General features: G+C 42.4%; 1 protein-coding gene and 1 long non-coding RNA gene across 2 annotated transcripts in view; one reads left to right on the top strand and one right to left on the bottom strand.

The window, feature by feature from the left end:
• Window positions 1-3392: 3392 nt before the first annotated feature.
• The window catches only part of sbf2 (SET binding factor 2), a 316027-nt gene continuing 296586 nt past the window's right edge, over window positions 3393-22833 (bottom strand). The window contains 9 exon segments of the mRNA XM_034163256.1: window positions 3393-3624; window positions 10387-10518; window positions 10604-10691; window positions 10975-11165; window positions 11259-11366; window positions 11649-11864; window positions 16870-16997; window positions 17680-17804; window positions 18711-18901. Of these exon segments, the coding sequence (XP_034019147.1) occupies window positions 3526-3624; window positions 10387-10518; window positions 10604-10691; window positions 10975-11165; window positions 11259-11366; window positions 11649-11864; window positions 16870-16997; window positions 17680-17804; window positions 18711-18901 (1278 nt within the window). The 3' untranslated portion in view covers window positions 3393-3525.
• LOC117528279 lies at window positions 6336-8028 on the top strand. The gene is made up of 3 exons (XR_004565722.1): window positions 6336-6349; window positions 6577-6581; window positions 7812-8028. It is a non-coding gene; the product is annotated as an uncharacterized LOC117528279 (long non-coding RNA).

Below are 22833 nucleotides of genomic sequence, written 5' to 3'. Positions count from 1 at the left end.
TAACCCTTTCCAAGCATTGGACTCCCATGCTTCACCTGGCTTCTGACAACTTTCTAACGGTATGGATTGTATACAGTAGTGTTCAGAATAATAGTAGTGCTATGTGACTAAAAGATTAATCCAGGTTTTGAGTATATTTCTTATTGTTACATGGAAAACAAGGTAGCAGTAGATTCAGTAGATTCTCACCAAATCCAACAAGACCAGTATTCATGATATACACACTCTTAAGGCTATGAAATGGGCTATTAGTAAAAAAAAGTAGAAATGGGGGTGTTCACAATAATATTAGTGTGGCATTCAGTCAGTGAGTTTGTCAATTTTGTGGAACAAACAGGTGTGAATCAGGTGTCCCATATTTAAGGATGAAGCCAGCGCCTGTTGAACATGCTTTTCTCTTTGAAAGCCTGAGGAAAATGGGCGTTCAAGACATTAAGAAGAACAGCATAGTTTGATTAAAAAGTTGATTGGAGAGGGGAAACTTATACGCAGGTGCAATAATTATAGGCTGTTCTTCTACAATGATCTCCAATGGTTTAAAATGGACGTGGGAAGAAAAACGGAGAAACAACCATCAAAATGGATAGCAGAATAACCAGAATGGCAAAGGCTCACCCATTGATTCAGCTCCAGGATGATCAAAGACAGTCTGGAGTTACCTGTAAGTGCTGTGACAGTTAGAAGACGCCTGGTGAAGCTAATTTATTTGCAAGAATCCCCCGCAAAGTCCCTCTGTTAAATAAAAGACGTGCAGAAGAGGTTACAATTTGCCAAAGAACACATCAACTGGCCTAAAGACAAATGGAGGAATATTTGTGGACTGATGAGAGTAAAATTGTTCTTTTTGGGTCCAAGAACCGCAGACAGTTTGTGAGATGACCCCCAAACTCTGAATTCAAGCCACAGTTCACAGTGAAGACAGTGAAGCATGGTGGTGCAAGCATCACGATATGGGCATGTTTCTCCGACTATGGTGTTGAGCCTTATATCGCATACCAGGTATCATGGATCAGTTTGGATATGTCAAAATACTTGAAGAGGTCATGTTGCCTTATGCTGAAGAGAACATGCCCTTGAAATGGGTGTTTCAAACAAGACAATGACCCCAAGCACACTAGTTAACGACCAAAATCTTGGTTACAAACCAACAAAATGAATGCCTCACAGATGTGAGGAAAGAATTGGAAGTGTTATGATAACAGAAAAAACACTGCCACTCCACAGATTTCAGTAGCCACTGGGGTTAACCAGCAGATTTGAGGCTTAAATTTAGTTAGATTTAGTTATTTGCTCCAATTCAACATTTTCCTGAGAAGGATTACAAAATAGTTTTGACCTTAATGAAACAAGGCTTCATTGTGTTTTAGCAACACGTTCTGCTGAAGAGGTAAATTTAACAGAATGTCAACAATGCTTCAGCTAACAGTGACATAATACAGAAGGAAAATGTTGGAAACAGTTCGACACCAAAATCAAAATTGTAGGCCTTGTCCAAAAATGTGCCTGTGGAGACGGATTGGGCCTGAGCAGGTTGTGCACTGCAGGAGAAATGTGCCTCCAGCTAACCAAGAAAAATCACAATCAACTGCAACAGGAACATTTAGCCAAAGTACACAAGGTTGCAATTACAGCACCACAATTTAAACGGCCGCTGATACGTTTAATAGATCAGAATATCCTAAACGTAAAGCTTCATTTTTAGAGCAAAAATCACCAACAAAGGCAGCAAATCTGCAGCGTGTTCGGGAGTCCACAGGTGAAGTATCCATGGTGATTAGATACATTCTCCCCATGACAGATGGGGGTTACTTTACAAAAATTAGCCTTCAGTTAAAACCACAATTTCCTCCTATAATTCCAGCCATTCCGTTCTACAGAACACAAGGGGGAAAACTTCCGTTGTATCTTTGTACTGGTGGGCAGACGTCCTAATCCGTGTACTTAGAGCGACAGGCTAAATATGGAGATGCCTGCCGGACGCTCTGCCCACACTGGTCTGCTGCGGCCCGACACCTGCTCCTAGTCTGGGGCCAGCTGAGAGAACATTTAAGTCCTCTGTCTAAAAGAAATGAACTTATAAAACAAAAGGCCTGAAGTACTTATGCAGTCACGTGGTGAGAGAGAAATCCTCGTCTCCTGGGCACATTTTTGGCTCAGAGTGAGTTTCAGCTCTGCCTCGTTTCCTTTCATTGAGAGAAAATATTAAATAGACACGTTGTTCACAGGAAGCCAAAAACGAGTACAAATGTTTCACATTTTCGCCACGTAGCCTGTGAATAATTTAGTGAAAATAAAGCAGGAGCCGTGTGACGGAAACAACACACCCAGTGTGGCGACAAACGTATTCCACACAGTTGGCTTGTGTCAGAGAAAACACGTGCGCGTGCAGCCAAGAACTTCATGTATGTCTGGTTTATTGCCAAAAATGTTAATGTCACCACAAAACATCATATACGTAAAGATACAGTAACAAAACGCCTGTGAAAAGAGCTGCGTTTGGGTTTATCTTTATCAACATGTGTGGGACAGACACAGAAACTGCGAGGAACACGTCCAACGCCGTATATTCATTTAGTGGTTTAAAAGACCTTAAAATACATAGAGCTGCCTGCACGGTGCAAAGCGACGGGCCATCACAAACGGGGGTTTCTGCACCGTGGCGCCTAAAAACAGACTTTGTTAGAAAAGTATGCATGTGTTCAGTATGCTGAGCGTATAAAATGAAACATCACACATGAATTTACACGAGACATGAAGCCACCACACAGACATTCTTAATAAAAAAATAATTTACAATACACGAGGGGGAGAAAAAGTGTTATCAAGAAGTCATTCAACAAAATAGAGCAAACATCACTTAAATAAAAAAATGTCAGATAATTCTTTGAACTCACTGTGCAACTCTTAACGCTTAGAAGAAATATTGTATACACATTGTAAATAAACGCCGTTCACCTTTCTGTCTGCACCTGGTAGAAAAACTAGATCTGATAAGGAGTGCATACATTAGAGCGAAGTGCAAACAAACTACCTTTTCATATTGTGCATTAAAACCTCTGAGTTTTTGGTGGTTCATACTTTTAAGCAGCAATAACCTTTCATAGTAAACTAGAAATCCATTTGTAGGATGTTTTCTATATTTCTTAGCTCTAAATTTGAACCCACAGTTTTGATTGGCCAGTGATATTGCTTTGATCTACAGCTTAGCTCGGTAGTGCAGTTCCCTAAAACATCAGCTTATCTTCACTTCAGCCCGGCTGTAGACACTCAGCGGCAAGCTGACAGCAGAGAGACCAACGTGATGTGCTGACGTGCGCGCGATGATGGCCTGAGCGGCTGCTAAGTGGCGTGTGGCGAGGTGGATCAAAGGGTGAGTGCACAGTGCACGTCCTCCCCCACCAGGCACTTTGTTCCATCTTCATGACATCTGAACACTGTGGTGAGTGATTGTGATGTCTCTGTTCTCAGCCACCTGAAGCCGCCTCTTAACGTTCAGGATATGCTCCTGACCTCTGAGGTCCGTGCTCACGCGTCAGAGATGCAGCTCTGGATCTTGTCCATCCACAGCTGGGCGCTGGCTGCGTCTGAAGCACAGAAGTTGTACACACGCTTGCTGGTCTTCAGCTGCAAAGACATAAGACAGCAAGCGATAAATCGTGAAGATGGATGATGTGACAGCTCTGGAAAAGACGTCAATGTCTGTATCGCCATCTAGTGGCAGTACAGGCCATTAAGCCTGCCTCGTTCATTCATGTCAACAAGTGAGGGGGTCAAACTCAGTTTCATTTAAGTACACACAACAATTATTGTTTTCCCCAGAAACCTTCCTTGTGCCCTTCCTGTACAAAAGGTTTTGGCTGCCCAAAAAGTTTAGCAAAAATGTAGAGTTTTCTTCTTCTATCAATGGCTCAACAGAAATTATTTCAAATGTCTAAGCATTCCCATTCTAATAAAAAATTAAATAAGCCCCCCTCCCTACACACACATTTCATTAAAGAAACTAAACATTTATCATGTCATAAAACTCATTAGCCTCCCCCCCCAAACACCCCCACCACTAACATGCTGATAATGCTGATAATCATGCCATAATAAAATATTTGCAAAAATATGATTGGAGCCTGGTTTTCTTAGATTGCAGAAAACCACATAGTATGAAATTTGAAAGGTGATTCTACTTGTATATATTAGTTTATAAATATTAGCTATTTTGCAGCTTTTCATTATTTTTAAGAATTTTAGGTACATTAGCACCTGGAGCCCCACACCTGTCAACAGGTTTGAAAGGCTCATTATATTGACTCCCAAACAGTGATACTTCATTAAAATTCCATTATTCTATGAATATTTGACAAACTATTTGCTCCATCCACATTCCATTAAAAAAAAACAAACACAAAAAAGCAGCACTTCTCAGCTCAACTGTGAAACCATGAATCACTCAAAAGTCATATGATAAGAAATTTAGCTGATCTTTGCAGACTGAAGGAAAGAAGAGCATTTAAAAAACAGAGAGGTAGGCCAGAGAGATAGTCGCACAGAAAAGGAAAGATTGAATACCGTATTTCTGTGTAGGCTCTCAGTTGTCCAGGTGGTTTCCATAGTAGAGAAGCTTGAATCTTCGACTGGAAGCAACCCAGTCCACTCGAAGATTGAAGCTTCTCTACTATTGAATACCGTATGTACTGCATGTTGAGACTCCACTTTATATTCCCTACCAGTATTGGTCACTGCTGTGAGCACATGACTATATATATATATATATATATGTATATACACACACAGTGAGGAAAATAGGTATTTGGTTTATAATATCCAATACAAACCAGCGAGGTTTCCAGCCTTTTAGCAGAGCACCACGCTTGTGGTGGAGAGTGTGCCCAAGCATGAAAGAGTGGTGACAGGAGCAGACTTCAATGGGCATGTTGGTGAAGGGAACAGAGGTGATGAGGAAGTAAAGGGTAGATATGGTATCAAGGATAGGAATGGGGAAGGACAGATGGTAGTTTATTTTGCAAAAAGGATGGAAATGGCTGTGGTGAATACCTACTTTAAGAAAAGGGAGGAGCACAGAGTAACATATAAGAGTGGAGGAAGGTGCACACAGGTGGACTACATTCTTTATAGGAGATGCAAGCTAAAAGAAATCACAGACTGTAAGGTGGTAGCAGGAGAGAGTGTCACTAGACAGCACAGGATGGTTGTTTGTAGGATGACTTTAGAGGTAAAGAAGAAGAAGAGAGTGAGAGCTCAACAAAGTATCAGATGGTGGAAGCTGAAGGAGGAAGACTGTTGTGTGAAATTTAGCGAGCAGGTGAGAGAAGCACTGGTTGGAGGGGACGCAATTTTGGACAACTGGAAAAGTACTGCAGATGTGGTGAGGGAGACAGCTAGGACAGTACTGGGTATGACATCTGGACAGTGGAAGGAAGACAAGGAGACTTGGTGGTGGAATGAAGAGGTCCAGGAAAGCATAAGGAGAAAGAGGTTGGCGAAAAGGTTTTGGGATAGTCGGAGAGATGAAGAAAGTAGACAGGAATACAAGGAGATGCGGCGTAAGGTGAAAAGAGAAGTGGCAAAAGCAAAGGAAAAGGCATATTGCGAGCTGTACAAGAAGTTGAATAGTAAGGAAGGAGAAAAGGACTTGTACCGATTGGCCAGACAAAGGGACAGAGCTGGAAAGGATGTGCAGCAGGTTAGGGTGGTAAAAGATGCACATGGTAATGTGCTGACAAGTGAGGAGTGTGTGCTGAGAAGGTGGAGGGAATATTTTGCAGAGTTGATGAATAAAGAAAATGAGCGAGAGAAAAGGCTGGATGATGTGGTGAGAGTAAATCAGGAAGTACAAGAGATTAGCAAGGAAGAAGTGAGGGCTGCTATGAAGAGGATGAAGAGTGGAAAGGCAGTCGGTCCAGATGACATTCCAGTGGAGGCATGGAAATGTCTAGGAGAGATGGCAGTAGAGTTTCTAACCAGATTGTTTAATAAAATCTTGGAAAGTGAGAGCATGCCTGAGGAGTGGAGACGAAGTGTGCTGGTTCCTATTTTCAAGAACAAGGGTGATGTGCAGAGCTGCAGTAACTACAGAGGCATAAAGCTGATCAGCCACAGCATGAAGTTATGGGAAAGAGTAGTAGAAGCTAGGCTTAGAAAACAGGTGAAGATCTGTGAGCAGCAATATGGTTTCATGCCAAGAAAGAGCACTACAGATGCAATGTTTGCTCTGAGAATACTGTTGGAAAAGTACAGAGAAGGACAGAAAGAGTTACATTGTGTGTTTGTGGACTTAGAAAAAGTTTATGATAGGGTGCCAAGAGAAGAGTTGTGGTATTGTATGAGGAAGTCTGGAGTGGCAGAGAAGTATGTTAGGGTAGTGCAGGACATGTACAAGAATAGTGTGACAGCGATGAGATGCGCAGTCGGAATGACAGACTCATTCAAGGTGGAGGTGGGATTACTCCAAGGATCAGCTCTGAGTCCTTTCTTGTTTGCAGTGGTGATGGACAGGTTGACGGATGAGATCAGACAGGAGTCCCCATGGACTATGATGTTTGCAGATGACATTGTGATCTGTAGTGAGAGTAGAGAGCAAGTTGAGTCTAGTCTGGAGAAGTGGAGATATGCTTTGGAGAGAAGGGGAATGAAAGTCAGTAGAAGCAAGACTGAGTACATGTGTGTGAATGAGAGGGAGCCCAGTGGAATAGTGCAGTTACAAGGAGTAGAAGTGGTGAAAGTAGATGAGTTTAAATATTTGGGGTCAACTGTTCAAAGTAATGGAGAGTGTGGTAGAGAGGTGAAGAAGAGAGTGCAGGCAGGGTGGCGTGGGTGCAGAAAGGTGGCAGGAGTGATTTGTGACCGAAGAATATCAGCAAGGGTGAAGGGGAAAGTTTACAAAACAGTAGTGAGACCAGCTATGTTGTATGGTTTAGAGACAGTGGCACTAACAAAAAGAGGAGGCAGAGCTGGAGGTGGCAGAGCTGAAGATGTTGAGATTCTCTTTGGGAGTGACAAGAATGGACAAGATTAGGAATGAACATATCAGAGGGACAGCTCAGGTGGGACGGTTTGGAGACAAAGTCAGAGAGGCGAGATTGAGATGGTTTGGACATGTGCAGAGGAGGGACCCAGTGTATATAGGGAGAAGGATGCTGAGGATGGAGCCACCAGGCAGGAGGAGAAGAGGGAGACCAAAGAGGAGGTTCATGGATGTGCTGAGAGAGGACATGCAGGTGGTTGGTGTGACACAGGAAGATACAGAGGACAGGGTGAGATGGAAACGATTGATCTGCTGTGGCGACCCCTAACGGGAACAGCCGAAAGACAAAGAAGAAGCCACGCTTGTACAGGATCCCCTTGTATGACCCTGCGATTTTGCAAGTTCTCCCACTTAGAAATCATGGAGGGGTCTGAAATTTTATTTTAGGTGCATATCCAATGTGAGAGACATAATCTTAAAAAAAAAAAAAAAATCCGGAAATCACAATGTATGATTTTTTTAATAATTTATTTGTATGTTACTGCTGCAAATAAGTACTTGAACACCTGTGAAAATCAATGCTAATTATTTGGTACAGAAGCCTTTGTTTGCAATTACAGAGGACAAATGTTTCCTGTAGTTTTTCACCAGGTTTGCACACACTGCAGCAGGGATTTTGGTCCACTCCTCCATACAGATCTTCTCCAAATCTTTCAGGTTTGGAGTTTCAGCTCCCTCCAAAGATTTTCTATTGAGTTCAGGTCTGGAGACTGACTGGAGTTTTGAAGTGACGCCTCCTCTCTCCAGCGTAGTCATCTGCTGAAAAAGGGTAAAGCAACCCTCCCTTCGTGGGCTGTCACACACGGACCCGTCCTCTGGTGAGCTGTCAATCTGGGCAGGTCCTGTCATCTGCTCCACACCTCCTTCACCTCACTCCATCCACATTACATGATTGGCGTTCAGCTGTCTGACTCCTCCCTTCTTCTTTGCTGAAGTTCCCGCTGTTTCTGCTTGCCGTTTATAGCATGCACGTTCCAATGTGGCCATTTTTTCAAGCAGTTTAGGGACTGTACATTTTTAAAATGACAGTCCTCTGGCTTCCCAGGATGATCCCAGGATGGGACGTGCAATCCTCGGAGGCCGAAGGCGAAGAGCACCTCTTAAAAACCAACATGTCAGGGGTGTGACCCCCATTGATCAACCATCTGCCATTGTGTGGCGAGCAGACAGCAGCAACATAAACTTTAATTGTAGAAACAGAAAGACTGCTGTCAAACAATGAAGATGCGTACAGTGAGGAAAATAAGTATTTGAACACCCTGTGATTTTGCAAGTTCTCCCACTTACAAATCATGGAGGGGTCTGAAATTTTCATCTTAGGTGCATGTCCACTGTGAGAGACATAATCAAAAAAAAAAAAAAAAATCCGGAAATCACAATGTATGATTTTTTTTTTAATAATTTATTTGTATGTTACTGCTGCAAATAAGTATTTGAACACCTGTGGAAATCAATGTTAATATTTGGTACAGTAGCCTTTGTTTGCAATTGCAGAGGTCAGATGTTTCCTGTAGTTATTCACAGGTTTGCACACTGCAGCAGGGATTTTGGTCCACTCCTCCATACAGATCTTCTCAAGATCTTTCAGGTTTGGAGTTTCAGCTCCCTCCAAAGATTATCAATTGAGTTCAGAGACTGGCAAGGCCACTCCAGGACCTTGAAATGCTTCTTACGGAGCCCCTCCTTAGTTGCCCTGGCTGTGTGTTTGGGGTCATTGTCATGCTGGAAGACCCAGCCATGACCCATCTTCAATGCTCTTACTGAGGGAAGGAGGTTGTTTGTCAAAATCTCGCAATACATGACCCCATCCATCCTCCCTTCAATACGGTGCAGTCGTCCTGTCCCCTTTGCAGAAGAGCACCCCCAGAGTATGATGTGTTCACCCCCATGCTTCACGGTTGGGATGGTTTTCTTGGGGTTGTTCTCATCCTCTAAACATGGTAAGTGGAATTGATTCCAAAAAGCTCTATTCTGGTCTCATCTGACCACATGACCTTCTCCCATGCCTCCTCTGGATCATCCAGATGGTCACTGGTGAACTTCAAATGGGCCTGGACATGTGTTGGCTTGAGCAGGTGGACCTTGCTGCCCTGCAGGATTTTAAACCTTGACAGCATCATGTGTTACTAATGTAATCTTTGTGACTGTGATCCCAGCTCTCTTCAGGTCACTGACCAGGTCCTCCTGTGTAGTTCTGAGCTTTCTCAGAATCATCTTTACCCCACAAAGTGAGATCTTGCATGGAATCCCAGACCGAGGGAGATTGACAGTCATCTTGTGTTTCTTCCACTTTCTAATAAATAATCATAACAGTTGTTGTCTTCTACCAAGCTGCTTGCCTGTTGTCCTGTAGTCCATCACAGCCTTGTGCAGGTCTACAGTTTTGTCCCTGGTGTCCTTAGACAGCTCTTTCGTCTTGGTTATGGTGGACAGGTTGGGGTGTGTGAACAGGTGTCATTTATACAGGTAACAAGTTCAAACAGGTGCAATTAATACAGGTAAAGAGTGCAAAATAAGAGGGCTTCTTAAAGAAAAATTAACAGGTCTGTGTGAGCCAGAATTCTTGCTGGTTGGTAGGTGTTCAAATACTTATTTGCAGCAGTAACATATAAATAAATTATTAAAAAATCATACATTGTGATTTCCGGATTTTTTTTAGATTATGTCTCTCACAGTGGACATGCACCTAAGATGAAAATTTCAGACCCCTCCATGATTTCTAAGTGGGAGAACTTGCAAAATCGCAGGGTGTTCAAATACTTATTCTCCTCACTGTATATATATATATATTTTCCATCTTTATTCCCCACTTGTCCACGTTATCAAAGACTTCATTCATTACGTTTTTCTTTCCTACATAACTTATGACATTGTAACTATTTTACACAGCGCAAACAACAATTTTAAGTTCTACAGTCATGTTGAGGTGCAGGATTTGCAGGTGCATTGAAAAATGAGCCCGCAGTGAGAAAAAAATGTGACAAGCAAAAAACATCTTGAACCTGCTTTGGACTCAGGAGGTCACATGTCCCTATGACATTTACACAGTATGGGTGCCCCAGTATGCAGCTTAATTGTGTGTGTTTTTTTTTTTTTTTTAATGGGAATGTGGATCAGTACTGTACCTGGTGCATAGTTACTGTGTAACCGGGTAACTTAACAGTCAAAGGAATGTTTTTGTCCTGGTCATTCCCGTGTCATCACAAATGGCTAAAAACTGATCTGTGCATTTACTGGGGACAGTTTTAAGTTGCACAACAGCACGTTATAAAAGATATGCAAAATCTGTTTCCATGGCCACCATGTACCACGCTGCGTATGTCCTCATGGTGTTTTTCATTCAGACTTACATCAAAGAAGGCCTTTTCGTTGATGTGTTTAGGAGCTCCTATGGTGGGGGCTGCGATCATCACAGACTCTACCTCGGCCAGATCAACGTGACCTCTGCAGTTGGTGTCCTCTCCGGTGTCGTAATACCTCAGCTGCAACAATGCGCATGTTAATCTGCAGCTCTTGATGAAGCCATTAACGTTATTTAAACTGGGACAGATAACTGTCTCTCCTCACCTGGTGCTTTGTAATATCCAATACAAACCAGCGAGGTTTCCAGCCTTTCAGCAGAGCGCCACGCTTGTACAGGATCCCCTCGTATGACCTGAGAGCGACACTCACATTTAGACCAGAGGGATGTAACAAATCACAAAAACCACCAGACATTTATTTTTTTACTACAAGCAATTTTATTACTTTCACTTAAATGCTAATCATAAACCACACCCACTGCACAACTAGTGGAGTTTTTGTAGGCCTGATTGGCTCATGAGCTTTTATTTTGTCAGGGTGGCGGTCAGCATGTTCAGATGTCCATTCTCACATACAGTACTATACTGACCAGCAGCCGCACGTGAATCCAGTGTGGACTTCTTCCTGGTACAAACCTGTTCTCTTCACTCTTGGGAGTAAACTGGTTGTAAAGTGTTGCAGCACGGCGGTTAACCCCATTGGTGGTGGCATTACTTCTGTCTTCGCCCAGCCCGGTGTCTGGCAGGTGCAGCATGGAGCGCCGCTGAAGGGCCTGCAGGCTGGACGTGGAAATAAGTCCGGAGATGGATAACGACTGCTTATGAAGCTGGATCACAAAAGACAACAAAGTATGAGAATAGTAACTCAGATCAGGAGTGCAGCACAATTACTGTAGAGCTGTGAACATTCCAACACGCACATTTCCTTCTTGCTTGAGGTCTTCCTGAATGCTGATTCTGACTTTCTCCAGTGTGGTCTGCCATCGCTCTGAGGCCTGGTTTAGCTCAGCCTCCAGCTTCTTGATGTCCTGTAACACCAGTAGGAGTCAGGAGCAGGTGTGGACATAACTAGTGCTCATGGTGCTTGTCGGTATTAATAATAAATAATGCCCAGCAGAACACAGGGAAGTGCTTCTCAGAGGAAATCAAGAATAACAGATTGCCGGTAAAGACTTTCCCTCCTTGTTTTCTGCTGCAGATCATTAATTTTTAGCATGTTCAAAAACCACGGGCACCAGTTATGAGCACGCCTGGTCAGGAGCAAGGACAAATGTGGCATGCTGGACAGCAACAGAGCAGAACAAACTTACAGCCAGGAGTTTGGTAATGGCATCTGGCTGGGCACGGGCCACGCTGGTGTAACATGGCCACACGATTTTCCTCTTACTGTTGGAGAAGGCCTCTGAGGTCTCTGACCGCACAGCCATCATCCTCCAGTCAAAACATGGCCCAGTGGACAGAGTCTCTTCTGTGAAGAAGTCCCATTTATTCAAGCTGGGAACAGCAGCAGATGGCTTCAGGATCACCTACATGATGAAAGCGGTCAGGAAATGACACATTATGAGAAGTGTATAATGTGTGAGCAAACAGTTTGAAAAGATGGTGGTGGTGGACTGATGTTTTGCGGATGGTCCCAGACCACTGCGGTGAAGAATGCTGAGCCAGAAGGTGAGAATCTCAATTTACCAGTCTATTTAAACTCCTCTCCTCACGTATGGTCATGAGATTTGGGTAATTACAGAAAGAACAAGGTCACAGACACAAGCAGTGGGAATCAATCAATCAATCAATCAATTTTTTTTTTATATAGCGCCAAATCACAACAAACAGTTGGCCCAAGGCGCTTTATATTGTAAGGCAAGGCCATACAATAATTATGTAAAACCCCAACGGTCAAAACGACCCCCTGTGAGCAAGCACTTGGCTACAGTGGGAAGGAAAAACTCCCTTTTAACAGGAAGAAACCTCCAGCAGAACCAGGCTCAGGGAGGGGCAGTCTTCTGCTGGGACTGGTTGGGGCTGAGGGAGAGAACCAGGAAAAAGACATGCTGTGGAGGGGAGCAGAGATCGATCACTAATGATTAAATGCAGAGTGGTGCATACAGAGCAAAAAGAGAAAGAAACAGTGCATCATGGGAACCCCCCAGCAGTCTACGTCTATAGCAGCATAACTAAGGGATGGTTCAGGGTCACCTGATCCAGCCCTAACTATAAGCTTTAGCAAAAAGGAAAGTTTTAAGCCTAATCTTAAAAGTAGAGAGGGTGTCTGTCTCCCTGATCTGAATTGGGAGCTGGTTCCACAGGAGAGGAGCCTGAAAGCTGAAGGCTCTGCCTCCCATTCTACTCTTACAAACCCTAGGAACTACAAGTAAGCCTGCAGTCTGAGAGCGAAGCGCTCTATTGGGGTGATATGGTACTACGAGGTCCCTAAGATAAGATGGGACCTGATTATTCAAAACCTTATAAGTAAGAAGAAGAATTTTAAATTCTATTCTAGAATTAACAGGAAGCCAATGAAGAGAGGCCAATATGGGTGAGATATGCTCTCTCCTTCTAGTCCCCGTCAGTACTCTAGCTGCAGCATTTTGAATTAACTGAAGGCTTTTTAGGGAACTTTTAGGACAACCTGATAATAATGAATTACAATAGTCCAGCCTAGAGGAAATAAATGCATGAATTAGTTTTTCAGCATCACTCTGAGACAAGACCTTTCTGATTTTAGAGATATTGCGTAAATGCAAAAAAGCAGTCCTACATATTTGTTTAATATGCGCTTTGAATGACATATCCTGATCAAAAATGACTCCAAGATTTCTCACAGTATTACTAGAGGAATGAGGTTCCTCCATCGAATGCCTTGGCTTACACTCCAGGACAGGGTGAAAAGCTCGAATATCCAAGGGGGACACTGAGCCACTACGTCTCCACATCGAAAGGAGCCAGCTGAAGTCATCGGGTATCTGGTGACAATAACATCTGTTTGTCTCTCTTAGGATGTCTTCTAGGCATGTCGGAGGGATTATATTTTTCAGCTGGTTTGGGAATGCCACAGAATCCGCAAAGAAGAGTTTGAGGACTTGGCAGAGGACAGGGATGTGTGGAGTGACCTGTTTGGTTTGTTGACCAGTCCCTGGATAGTGGCAGGAAATGAATGAAGAAAAACAAAACAAAAATCTACAACTGGGTGATCTGACTACAAAAGGTGGTCCTGTATGTTCTATTAAAGCCACGTTCTCACTTTCAAGATATAGATCTCAGAAGGTCACAATCTATCCTGGTGACAATGGGAAGAGCACAGTTGGCCAAAATGTGATCTAGCATGCAATCTGATGATGTAACACACCAGACTTGTGTTTTAGGATGTGTAAAAACAACAGTATCATGCTTGTACTATAACTTTAGCATCACTATACCACATCTGAAAGATGACCTTGTGATGTCACAGGGCATACGACAACATTACAGAAATGCAAAGACTTATTATAGCAAAGTTCTCAACAACAACGAAAACTTAAAATGGTCTCAGAAATCATGCTATGGTTTAAACAAGACCATGGCACAATGACAGAACATCCCAGTTCATCATGGACACCTGACCATACCCTCTGTGGTTTCCAAGGTATGGATAAAGTTTCAAACCATGACCTTTCATGGTGCATATCTTTGAAAGTGAGAACGGGGCTTCAGGCAACTAGATATAAAAACAAGGAAATAAAAGCAGACATTGTAAACCATCTTCTCATATTCATCTTTTCATCTCAAACCCAAATTTTCTTCAGCAAAAACAAATTGGCCTTGTTGTTCCAGTAGTTGAAGTTCTTGTCAAGCAGAATTATTAGTCAGCAGAAAATTGTTGAGGAGACATGATTCATCACTATACAGCTCCTCCCCTGATGTACAGCATGGCAGTGTGAGAAGTCATAAGAGGTCAACAATGGGGCGGATATGTTTATGCTTCTGAAGAAGGATGAGACGGCTACTGTGCGTGACAAGAAGTATTCAGGTGAAAGGTCTCTAGCAAACTTAAGCTTCAATTTAATTTGATTTCTTCTTAACAAGGTCTTTATCTCTGCCAGTCACTAGTGAACCTGCAACAAACACATGTTCTGTGCACAGCATCTCCAATCATAGCCACTCAGATTGTACCGTACACTCTGTCCTGCTGACTTGTCAATGAAACAATCAGAAAATATCTGGACATCAGCCAGTGGGGAACAGCGCACCATGAAAGGTCAAGACAGGGCAGGTTTCCTTGCAACAGTTAACCTCAGCAGGTAATTTGTCAAAGAAGTAAGACTTTAAGTTGAGGGGAGGAGCTCATCGGTAAACCTGCATCGGTTGCACAGAAAACCTGCACTAGCTCAGCCCTTGTTGCGCACTTCATCTGTTTTTGTTATGCAGCAGCCTGTAAACTGCATGTTTCATAATTTTTAAAGAGAGGATGACGGAAAATTGCAGCAATACTGAATGCAAGAGCAGCAGCGGCACACCGCAACCGTACATGCAGCATAGATACATGGGTGATTCTTTAACTACGGGCACTATTGGCCTTGTAAATGTAATTTCCACCACACCATTGCCTTACAATATAAAGTGCCTTGGGGCAACTGTTTGTTGTGATTTGGCGCTATATACATGTGCTCTGATGTTACTGTTTATCTCCATAGAAACTACCCACACAATCTTTCATACAAACTTTTTAAAGGGACATTATTGTTGTGGTGGAAATTACGGCAATAGTGTGGGACAGACTACATTTCGTTTAAAAAAATCACAACAGTTGTATGACATTGAAGACCCCAATTATGTTTTGATTATTTTACTGATATTTTATTCAGAGATATTTTAAAACATTCGAAAAAACGTGTGTTTACTATTCATTTTTATCATTGAAGATCATAAGTCTAGGTGTGGGACAAGCACAAAACGGCAATATTTGCATATAATGATGCTGAAAAAAGGTGAAAAAGTCATCATAGACTACTAGGACACATTTCTTAAAACACTTTCATTGTAAAGATAACTATAAAAGTGCCTGTAGTCTAAGAATCACCCTCATATGATATTTACCCACACTCTGAGTCACTCCAGCATAGCCAATGAGGCCGGTGTTGGCTGAAATGTGTCCTGTGCATTGGGTGATTCCATAACATCTAGACCTTGGAGGTAGCTGGTAGCCAAAGGAGTTGTGGTTCCATCAACTTCTTATCAATCAATCAATCAATTTTTTTATATAGCGCCAAATCACAACAAACAGTTGCCCCAAGGCGCTTTATATTGTAAGCCAAGGCCATACAATAATTATGTAAAACCCCAACGGTCAAAACGACCCCCTGTGAGCAAGCACTTGGCTACAGTGGGAAGGAAAAACTCCCTTTTAACAGGAAGAAACCTCCAGCAGAACCAGGCTCAGGGAGGGGCAGTCTTCTGCTGGGACTGGTTGGGGCTGAGGGAGAGAACCAGGAAAAAGACATGCTGTGGAGGGGAGCAGAGATCGATCACTAATGATAAATGCAGAGTGGTGCATACAGAGCAAAAAGAGAAAGAAACAGTGCATCATGGGAACCCCCCAGCAGTCTACGTCTATAGCAGCATAACTAAGGGATGGTTCAGGGTCACCTGATCCAGCCCTAACTATAAGCTTTAGCAAAAAGGAAAGTTTTAAGCCTAATCTTAAAGTAGAGAGGGTGTCTGTCTCCCTGATCTGAATTGGGAGCTGGTTCCACAGGAGAGGAGCCTGAAAGCTGAAGGCTCTGCCTCCCAATCTACTCTTACAAACCCTAGGAACTACAAGTAAGCCTGCAGTCTGAGAGTCTTATATTGTCTAAGATTAAATTTTCAAGTTTTCAAGAGACAAAGACAAACCAGACTATTGACAATGCCAGAATATTACTGCTGCGTTATCCATCCATCCATCCATTTTCTTCCGCTTTATCCGGAGTCGGGTCGCGGGGGCAGCAGCTCAAGCAAAGCCGCTCAGACCTCCCGATCCACACACACCTCCCCCAGCTCCTCCGGGGGAACCCCAAGGCGTTCCCAAGCCAGCCGAGAGATGTAATCCCTCCAGCGCGTCCTGGGTCTTCCCCGGGGCCTATATTACTGTTGCGTTACACATTCGCAAATGTTGATTGGAAACTACCCTCTAATGGAGGGGGGTCAGCTTCATTCCTTTCATGTATTTAGTGAGGGAGAGGCGCCTTTTCACTACACCGAGAAGCATTTGCCGCAACTGCCAGCAATAACTCATTTTCTCCCTCCATCATTCTAGAAGAGAAGAGGTCAACTGTAAAATTATGTTTGGTCCCCCTTTGTTATTTATTTATTTATTTTTAAATTGGGTGATACACACAAACATGCTATAATTCCAAAAACAGTTAACCTGATTTGGGTGCACTTACTTGGATGTTAAAGCTGGTAGTCTGAACTATAAGCTCACGTTCACCATTTGCTTTCAAGTCCAATGGTGTACAGTACAGCTCAAACAAAACACTCTCTAGAAACACACACACACATACACGCACACACACTTGCCTCTCTCTCTGAAGAGTTGTACAGATAGTTGAAGAAGATCGGACTCCTCCTGTGCATTCTGGCGATGCACTCCCAAATGCAGATGCCCCTCCGTGCCTGTTTATCACCCTTATCCTCAAACAACAAACCTGTTTAAAAAAAAAACATACACAAAACTTAATCAATTAATCTCTCAGACTGTAACAAAGTGTCTGGGGTTATTGACGGAAGCTTGCAGTTGGCAAGACAATTAGTGTGACAAATACTGAACTACTGTATTTATCACCACCAAGTCCAGAGTGATTATTACACATCATGTCTATTTTATTTATTTATTTATTTATTTTTTTGTGCTAGGTCCAGCTGTGTACTTGCAGAAGCCAAGCACATCTTTTTTGTTGGCACATGGCCCCATTGCTACATGTTGATAAAGAAATTGTAGAATATGGGTCCTGGTTCAGATCAAGCTAATTTTACATAAGAACTGAGCTATGCAAGACACCCTACCTATTACAAAACTGAAGCATTTACTCAGGAACAGAAACTAAAGCATCAATTATAGCCCTGTAAAAGCACTTGGGTTCAATGGAAAAGCTTAATAATAATAAAAATCTTTTAAATCTTTCAGACTTTCATTAGGACTTATGTTTGACACAAGAAAACCCAGTATCTGGAAACAATTTACCAGAGGAAAGAATATTCAAACACTGTCACTAAACCACATAACTGATGTAATATTTGTTTTAATCTGTCAGTTTAATGAAAGTAACACACAGCCAATCAGAAATGCATTATGTACAAAGAATAAAACCCCCTACAGAGGACACTGACCATGTTCCAAGCGCTCATAGTCCGAATCCAAAGGAAAGTTCTGAAAGCGGTTAGAGATTGATGATAAGCCAGAACTTTAGATATACTGATTAAACTCAAACTCCAGAGGATATTGGGTCCAAAACCTGAAATGACATGAAGAGGTGGAAAGGAGGGAGGAAAAGAGAGAAGGAGGTAGAAAGGGTCAGTGTGTCCTCACACATCCCTCCACATGATCAATTACACAGGAAATAACTTCTCCTGTCCTTGTAAGGGGCCAAGGTCAGCGATATCATCACCACCAGACACTATCTAGTCTGTGTCAACAGGACTACAGGCCCATTGTTCCCGTCCAGCGGTGACTTGGCCCGAGGGAGAGGAGACCCAAGTGCTTAATGTTTGAGGCCACCTGGGCCTATTGGCAAAAACAACAGCTGTTTTGGAGATGAGGCTTTTCTATTTTCAGCTCTTGTCCCTCCCTCCGCCTCTCCTTTTAGAATTCTCCACACTTGAAGGACCCCTGCCAAACTGCCGTAGCTTAAGAACAATTTCAAAAGATAAATGCAGAAACTGTGTTGATGCAAGCGTATAGGAGTGGATCGCCGTGATCTCTGAGGACATGCATAAAAATCCAAATCATCCTCTAAAGTTAACAAGAGCATTCAGAGTGGAAACGGCGCTCTGGCTCTCTTAACCCTCCATCAACACACCCCTTCACGCCGAAGTACATCCAGCCTTCTGAGTCTCTCAATCCCCAAAATGGCTATTTTCCACACGCAGCTCTAAAAGCGCTGAAATGTGAAGGGATGCTGAAACACGCAAGCACACAAAGTCCAACATCAGCTTCACTGAACATCTGGGTAACAGCCTCCCTGCACACTCGCTGGTGCAACTGTGCAGTGTGAAGCACGCAACGTGCACCAAATGCATAGACATAGAATGTTGATGGAATGCAATGAAATCATGAAGGTAGGAAATATATGAAGAGAATGGAAAGGGCAGAAACATTAAGGAAGAGGAACACAATGTCTTTGTTGGCGGAGATGTTGAACCTAACCTGGTGCACACAGTCCAAAAACTGTAAGAAGATGGGTGTGAAGCCACTGCCCTGGCTGCTGGGACTCAGGTTGCTTCGCTGGCAGAATTTATGGCCGAAGGACAACCACTCTTTTTCCAGCAGCACCTGAAAACCTTCCAGTGTTCGGTAGAAAGGATCGCTCAGCAGCTGCACCAGCGACACCACCTGGAGACAGAACGAAACCACACAGAGCAAAGTCAAAAGATGCAGCGACAGAAATTCTATTTCAAGTACATTTTCATCAAAGAAATCACTATTTAGTTCCTTCCAATAACCATCACCCTGGACAAATAACAGATTTGGTATTCATAATTTTTATGATCACTCGGATTATCCTAAGAAAAATCTCAAATCTCACAAAATAAATTAATTTCAATCAATCAATTTTATTTATATAGCGCCAAATCACAACAAACAGTTGCCCCAAGGCGCTTTATATTGTAAGGCAAGGCCATACAATAATTACGTAAAAACCCCAACGGTCAAAACGGCCCCGTGAGCAAGCACTTGGTGACAGTGGGAAGGAAAAACTCCCTTTTAACAGGAAGAAACCTCCAGCAGAACCAGGCTCAGGGAGGGGCAGTCTTCTGCTGGGACTGGTTGGGGCTGAGGGAGAGAACCAGGAAAAAGACATGCTGTGGAGGGGAGCAGAGATCAATCACTAATGATTAAATGCAGAGTGGTGCATACAGAGCAAAAAGAGAAAGAAACACTCAGTGCATCATGGGAACCCCCCAGCAGTCTAAGTCTATAGCAGCATAACTAAGGGATGGTTCAGGGTCACCTGATCCAGCCCTAACTATAAGCTTTAGCAAAAGGAAAGTTTTAAGCCTAATCTTAAAAGTAGAGAGGGTGTCTGTCGCCCTGATCTGAATTGGGAGCTGGTTCCACAGGAGAGGAGCCTGAAAGCTGAAGGCTCTGCCTCCCATTCTACTCTTACAAACCCTAGGAACTACAAGTAAGCCTGCAGTCTGAGAGCGAAGCGCTCTATTGGGGTGATATGGTACTATGAGGTCCCTAAGATAAGATGGGACCTGATTATTCAAAACCTTATAAGTAAGAAGAAGAATTTTAAATTCTATTCTAGAATTAACAGGAAGCCAATGAAGAGAGGCCAATATGGGTGAGATATGCTCTCTCCTTCTAGTCCCCGTTAGTACTCTAGCTGCAGCATTTTGAATTAACTGAAGGCTTTTCAGGGAACTTTTAGGGCAACCTGATAATAATGAATTACAATAGTCCAGCCTAGAGGAAATAAATGCATGAATTAGTTTTTCAGCATCACTCTGAGACAAGACCTTTCTAATTTTAGAGATATGCGTAATGCAAAAAAGCAGTCGTACATATTTGTTTAATATGCACTTTGAATGACATATCCTGATCAAAAATGACTCCAAGATTTCTCACAGTATTACTAGAGGTCAGGAAATGCCATCCAGAGTAAGGATCTGGTTAGACACCATGTTTCTAAGATTTGTGGGGCCAAATACAATAACTTCAGTTTATCTGAGTTTAAAAGCAGGAAATTAGAGGTCATCCATGTCTTTATGTCTGTAAGACAATCCTGCAGTTTAGCTAATTGGTGTGTGTCCTCTGGCTTCATGGATAGATAAAGCTGGGTATCATCTGCGTAACAATGAAAATTTAAGCAATGCCGTCTAATAATACTGCCTAAGGGAAGCATGCATAAAGTGAATAAAATTGGTCCTAGCACAGAACCTTGTGGAACTCCATAATTAACCTTAGTCTGTGAAGAAGATTCCCAATTTACATGAACAAATTATAATCTATTAGATAAATATGATTCAAACCACCGCAGCGCAGTGCCTTTAATACCTATGGCATGCTCTAATCTCTGTAATAAAATTTTATGGTCAACAGTATCAAAAGCTGCACTGAGGTCTAACAGGACGAGCACAGAGATGAGTCCACTGTCTGAGGCCATAAGAAGATCATTTGTAACCTTCACTAATGCTGTTTCTGTACTATGATGAATTCTGAAACCTGACTGAAACTCTTCAAATAGACCATTCCTCTGCAGATGATCAGTTAGCTGTTTTACAACTACCCTTTCAAGAATTTTTGAGAGAAAAGGAAGGTTGGAGATTGGCCTATAATTAGCTAAGATAGCTGGGTCAAGTGATGGCTTTTTAAGTAATGGTTTAATTACTGCCACCTTAAAAGCCTGTGGTACATAGCCAACTAATAAAGATAGATTGATCATATTTAAGATCGAAGCATTAAATAATGGTAGGGCTTCCTTGAGCAGCCTGGTAGGAATGGGGTCTAATAGACATGTTGATGGTTTGGATGAAGTAACTAATGAAAATAACTCAGACAGAACAATCTGAGAGAAAGAGTCTAACCAAATACCGGCATCACTGAAAGCAGCCAAAGATAGCGATACGTCTTTGGGATGGTTATGAGTAATTTTTTCTCTAATAGTTAAAATTTTATTAGCAAAGAAAGTCATGAAGTCATTACTAGTTAAAGTTAAAGGAATACTCGGCTCAATAGAGCTCTGACTCTTTGTCAGCCTGGCTACAGTGCTGAAAAGAAACCTGGGGTTGTTCTTATTTTCTTCAATTAGTGATGAGTAGTAAGATGTCCTAGCTTTACGGAGGGCTTTTTTTATAGAGCAACAGACTCTTTTTCCAGGCTAAGTGAAGATCTTCTAAATTAGTGAGACGCCATTTCCTCTCCAACTTACGGGTTATCTGCTTTAAGCTGCGAGTTTGTGAGTTATACCACGGAGTCAGGCACTTCTGATTTAAAGCTCTCTTTTTCAGAGGAGCTACAGCATCCAAAGTTGTCTTCAATGAGGATGTAAAACTACTGATGAGATACTCTATCTCACTTACAGAGTTTAGGTAGCTACTCTGCACTGTGTTGGTATATGGCATTAGAGAACATAAAGAAGGAATCATATCCTTAAACCTAGGTACAGCGCTTTCTGAAAGACTTCTAGTGTAATGAAACTTATTCCCCACTGCTGGGTAGTCCATCAGAGTAAATGTAAATGTTATTAAGAAATGATCAGACAGAAGGGAGTTTTCAGCGAATACTGTTAAGTCTTCAATTTCCATACCATAAGTCAGAACAAGATCCAAGATATGATTAAAGTGGTGGGTGGACTCATTTACATGTTGAGCAAAGCCAATTGAGTCTAATAATAGATTAAATGCAGTGTTGAGACTGTCATTCTCAGCATCTGTGTGGATGTTAAAATCGCCCACTATAATTATCTTATCTGAGCTAAGCACCAAGTCAGACAAAAGGTCTGAAAATTCACAGAGAAACTCACAGTAACGACCAGGTGGACGATAGATAATAACAAATAAAACTGGTTTTTTGGGACTTCCAATTTGGATGGACAAGACTAAGAGTCAAGCTTTCAATGAATTAAAGCTCTGTCTGGGTTTTTGATTAATTAATAAGCTGGAATGGAAGATTGCTGCTAATCCTCCGCCTCGGCCCGTGCTACGAGCATTCTGGCAGTTAGTGTGACTCAGGGGTGTTGACTCATTTAAACTAACATATTCATCCTGCTGTAACCAGGTTTCTGTAAGGCAGAATAAATCAATATGTTGATCAATTATTATATCATTTACTAACAGAGACTTAGAAGACAGAGACCTAATGTTTAATAAACCACATTTAACTGTTTCAGTCTGTGGTGCAGTTGAAGGTGCTATATTATTTTTTCTTTTTGAATTTTTATGCTTAAATAGATTTTTGCTGGTTTAACAATGTACTTTTTTTGGCCCCGATGCAGCATTGCTCTGTCTCTTATCACCACTGTGTGGGCCTGAGTGATGTCCCGCCCACAACATGATATGATTAGACATGTCATGAGTATAGGCAACACTGAAGGCTGCTGTGCCACTATGTGTTTTGGGGGGGGGAGGCGGCGGCAGGGGCTCGGCACAGTTACACCCACGTGTTGCTAGGTGATGCCACATTCATGTTGCACTTTGACACTTTTCACAGACAGGTCGAATGTGATCGCCTGCTCTCTACTATCGTACCAGGAGCGTGGATACAGTTGTATGCAAAAGTTTGTGCACCCCTGATGATTTCCATATCAAGTTGCAATA

This window comes from Thalassophryne amazonica, chromosome 2 (assembly GCF_902500255.1).
Source record: "Thalassophryne amazonica chromosome 2, fThaAma1.1, whole genome shotgun sequence".
In the NCBI taxonomy this organism is placed as follows: Eukaryota; Metazoa; Chordata; class Actinopteri; order Batrachoidiformes; family Batrachoididae; genus Thalassophryne; species Thalassophryne amazonica.
The sequence above is the reverse complement of the archived record's forward strand: the minus strand, read 5'-3'. Positions and strand labels throughout refer to the sequence as shown.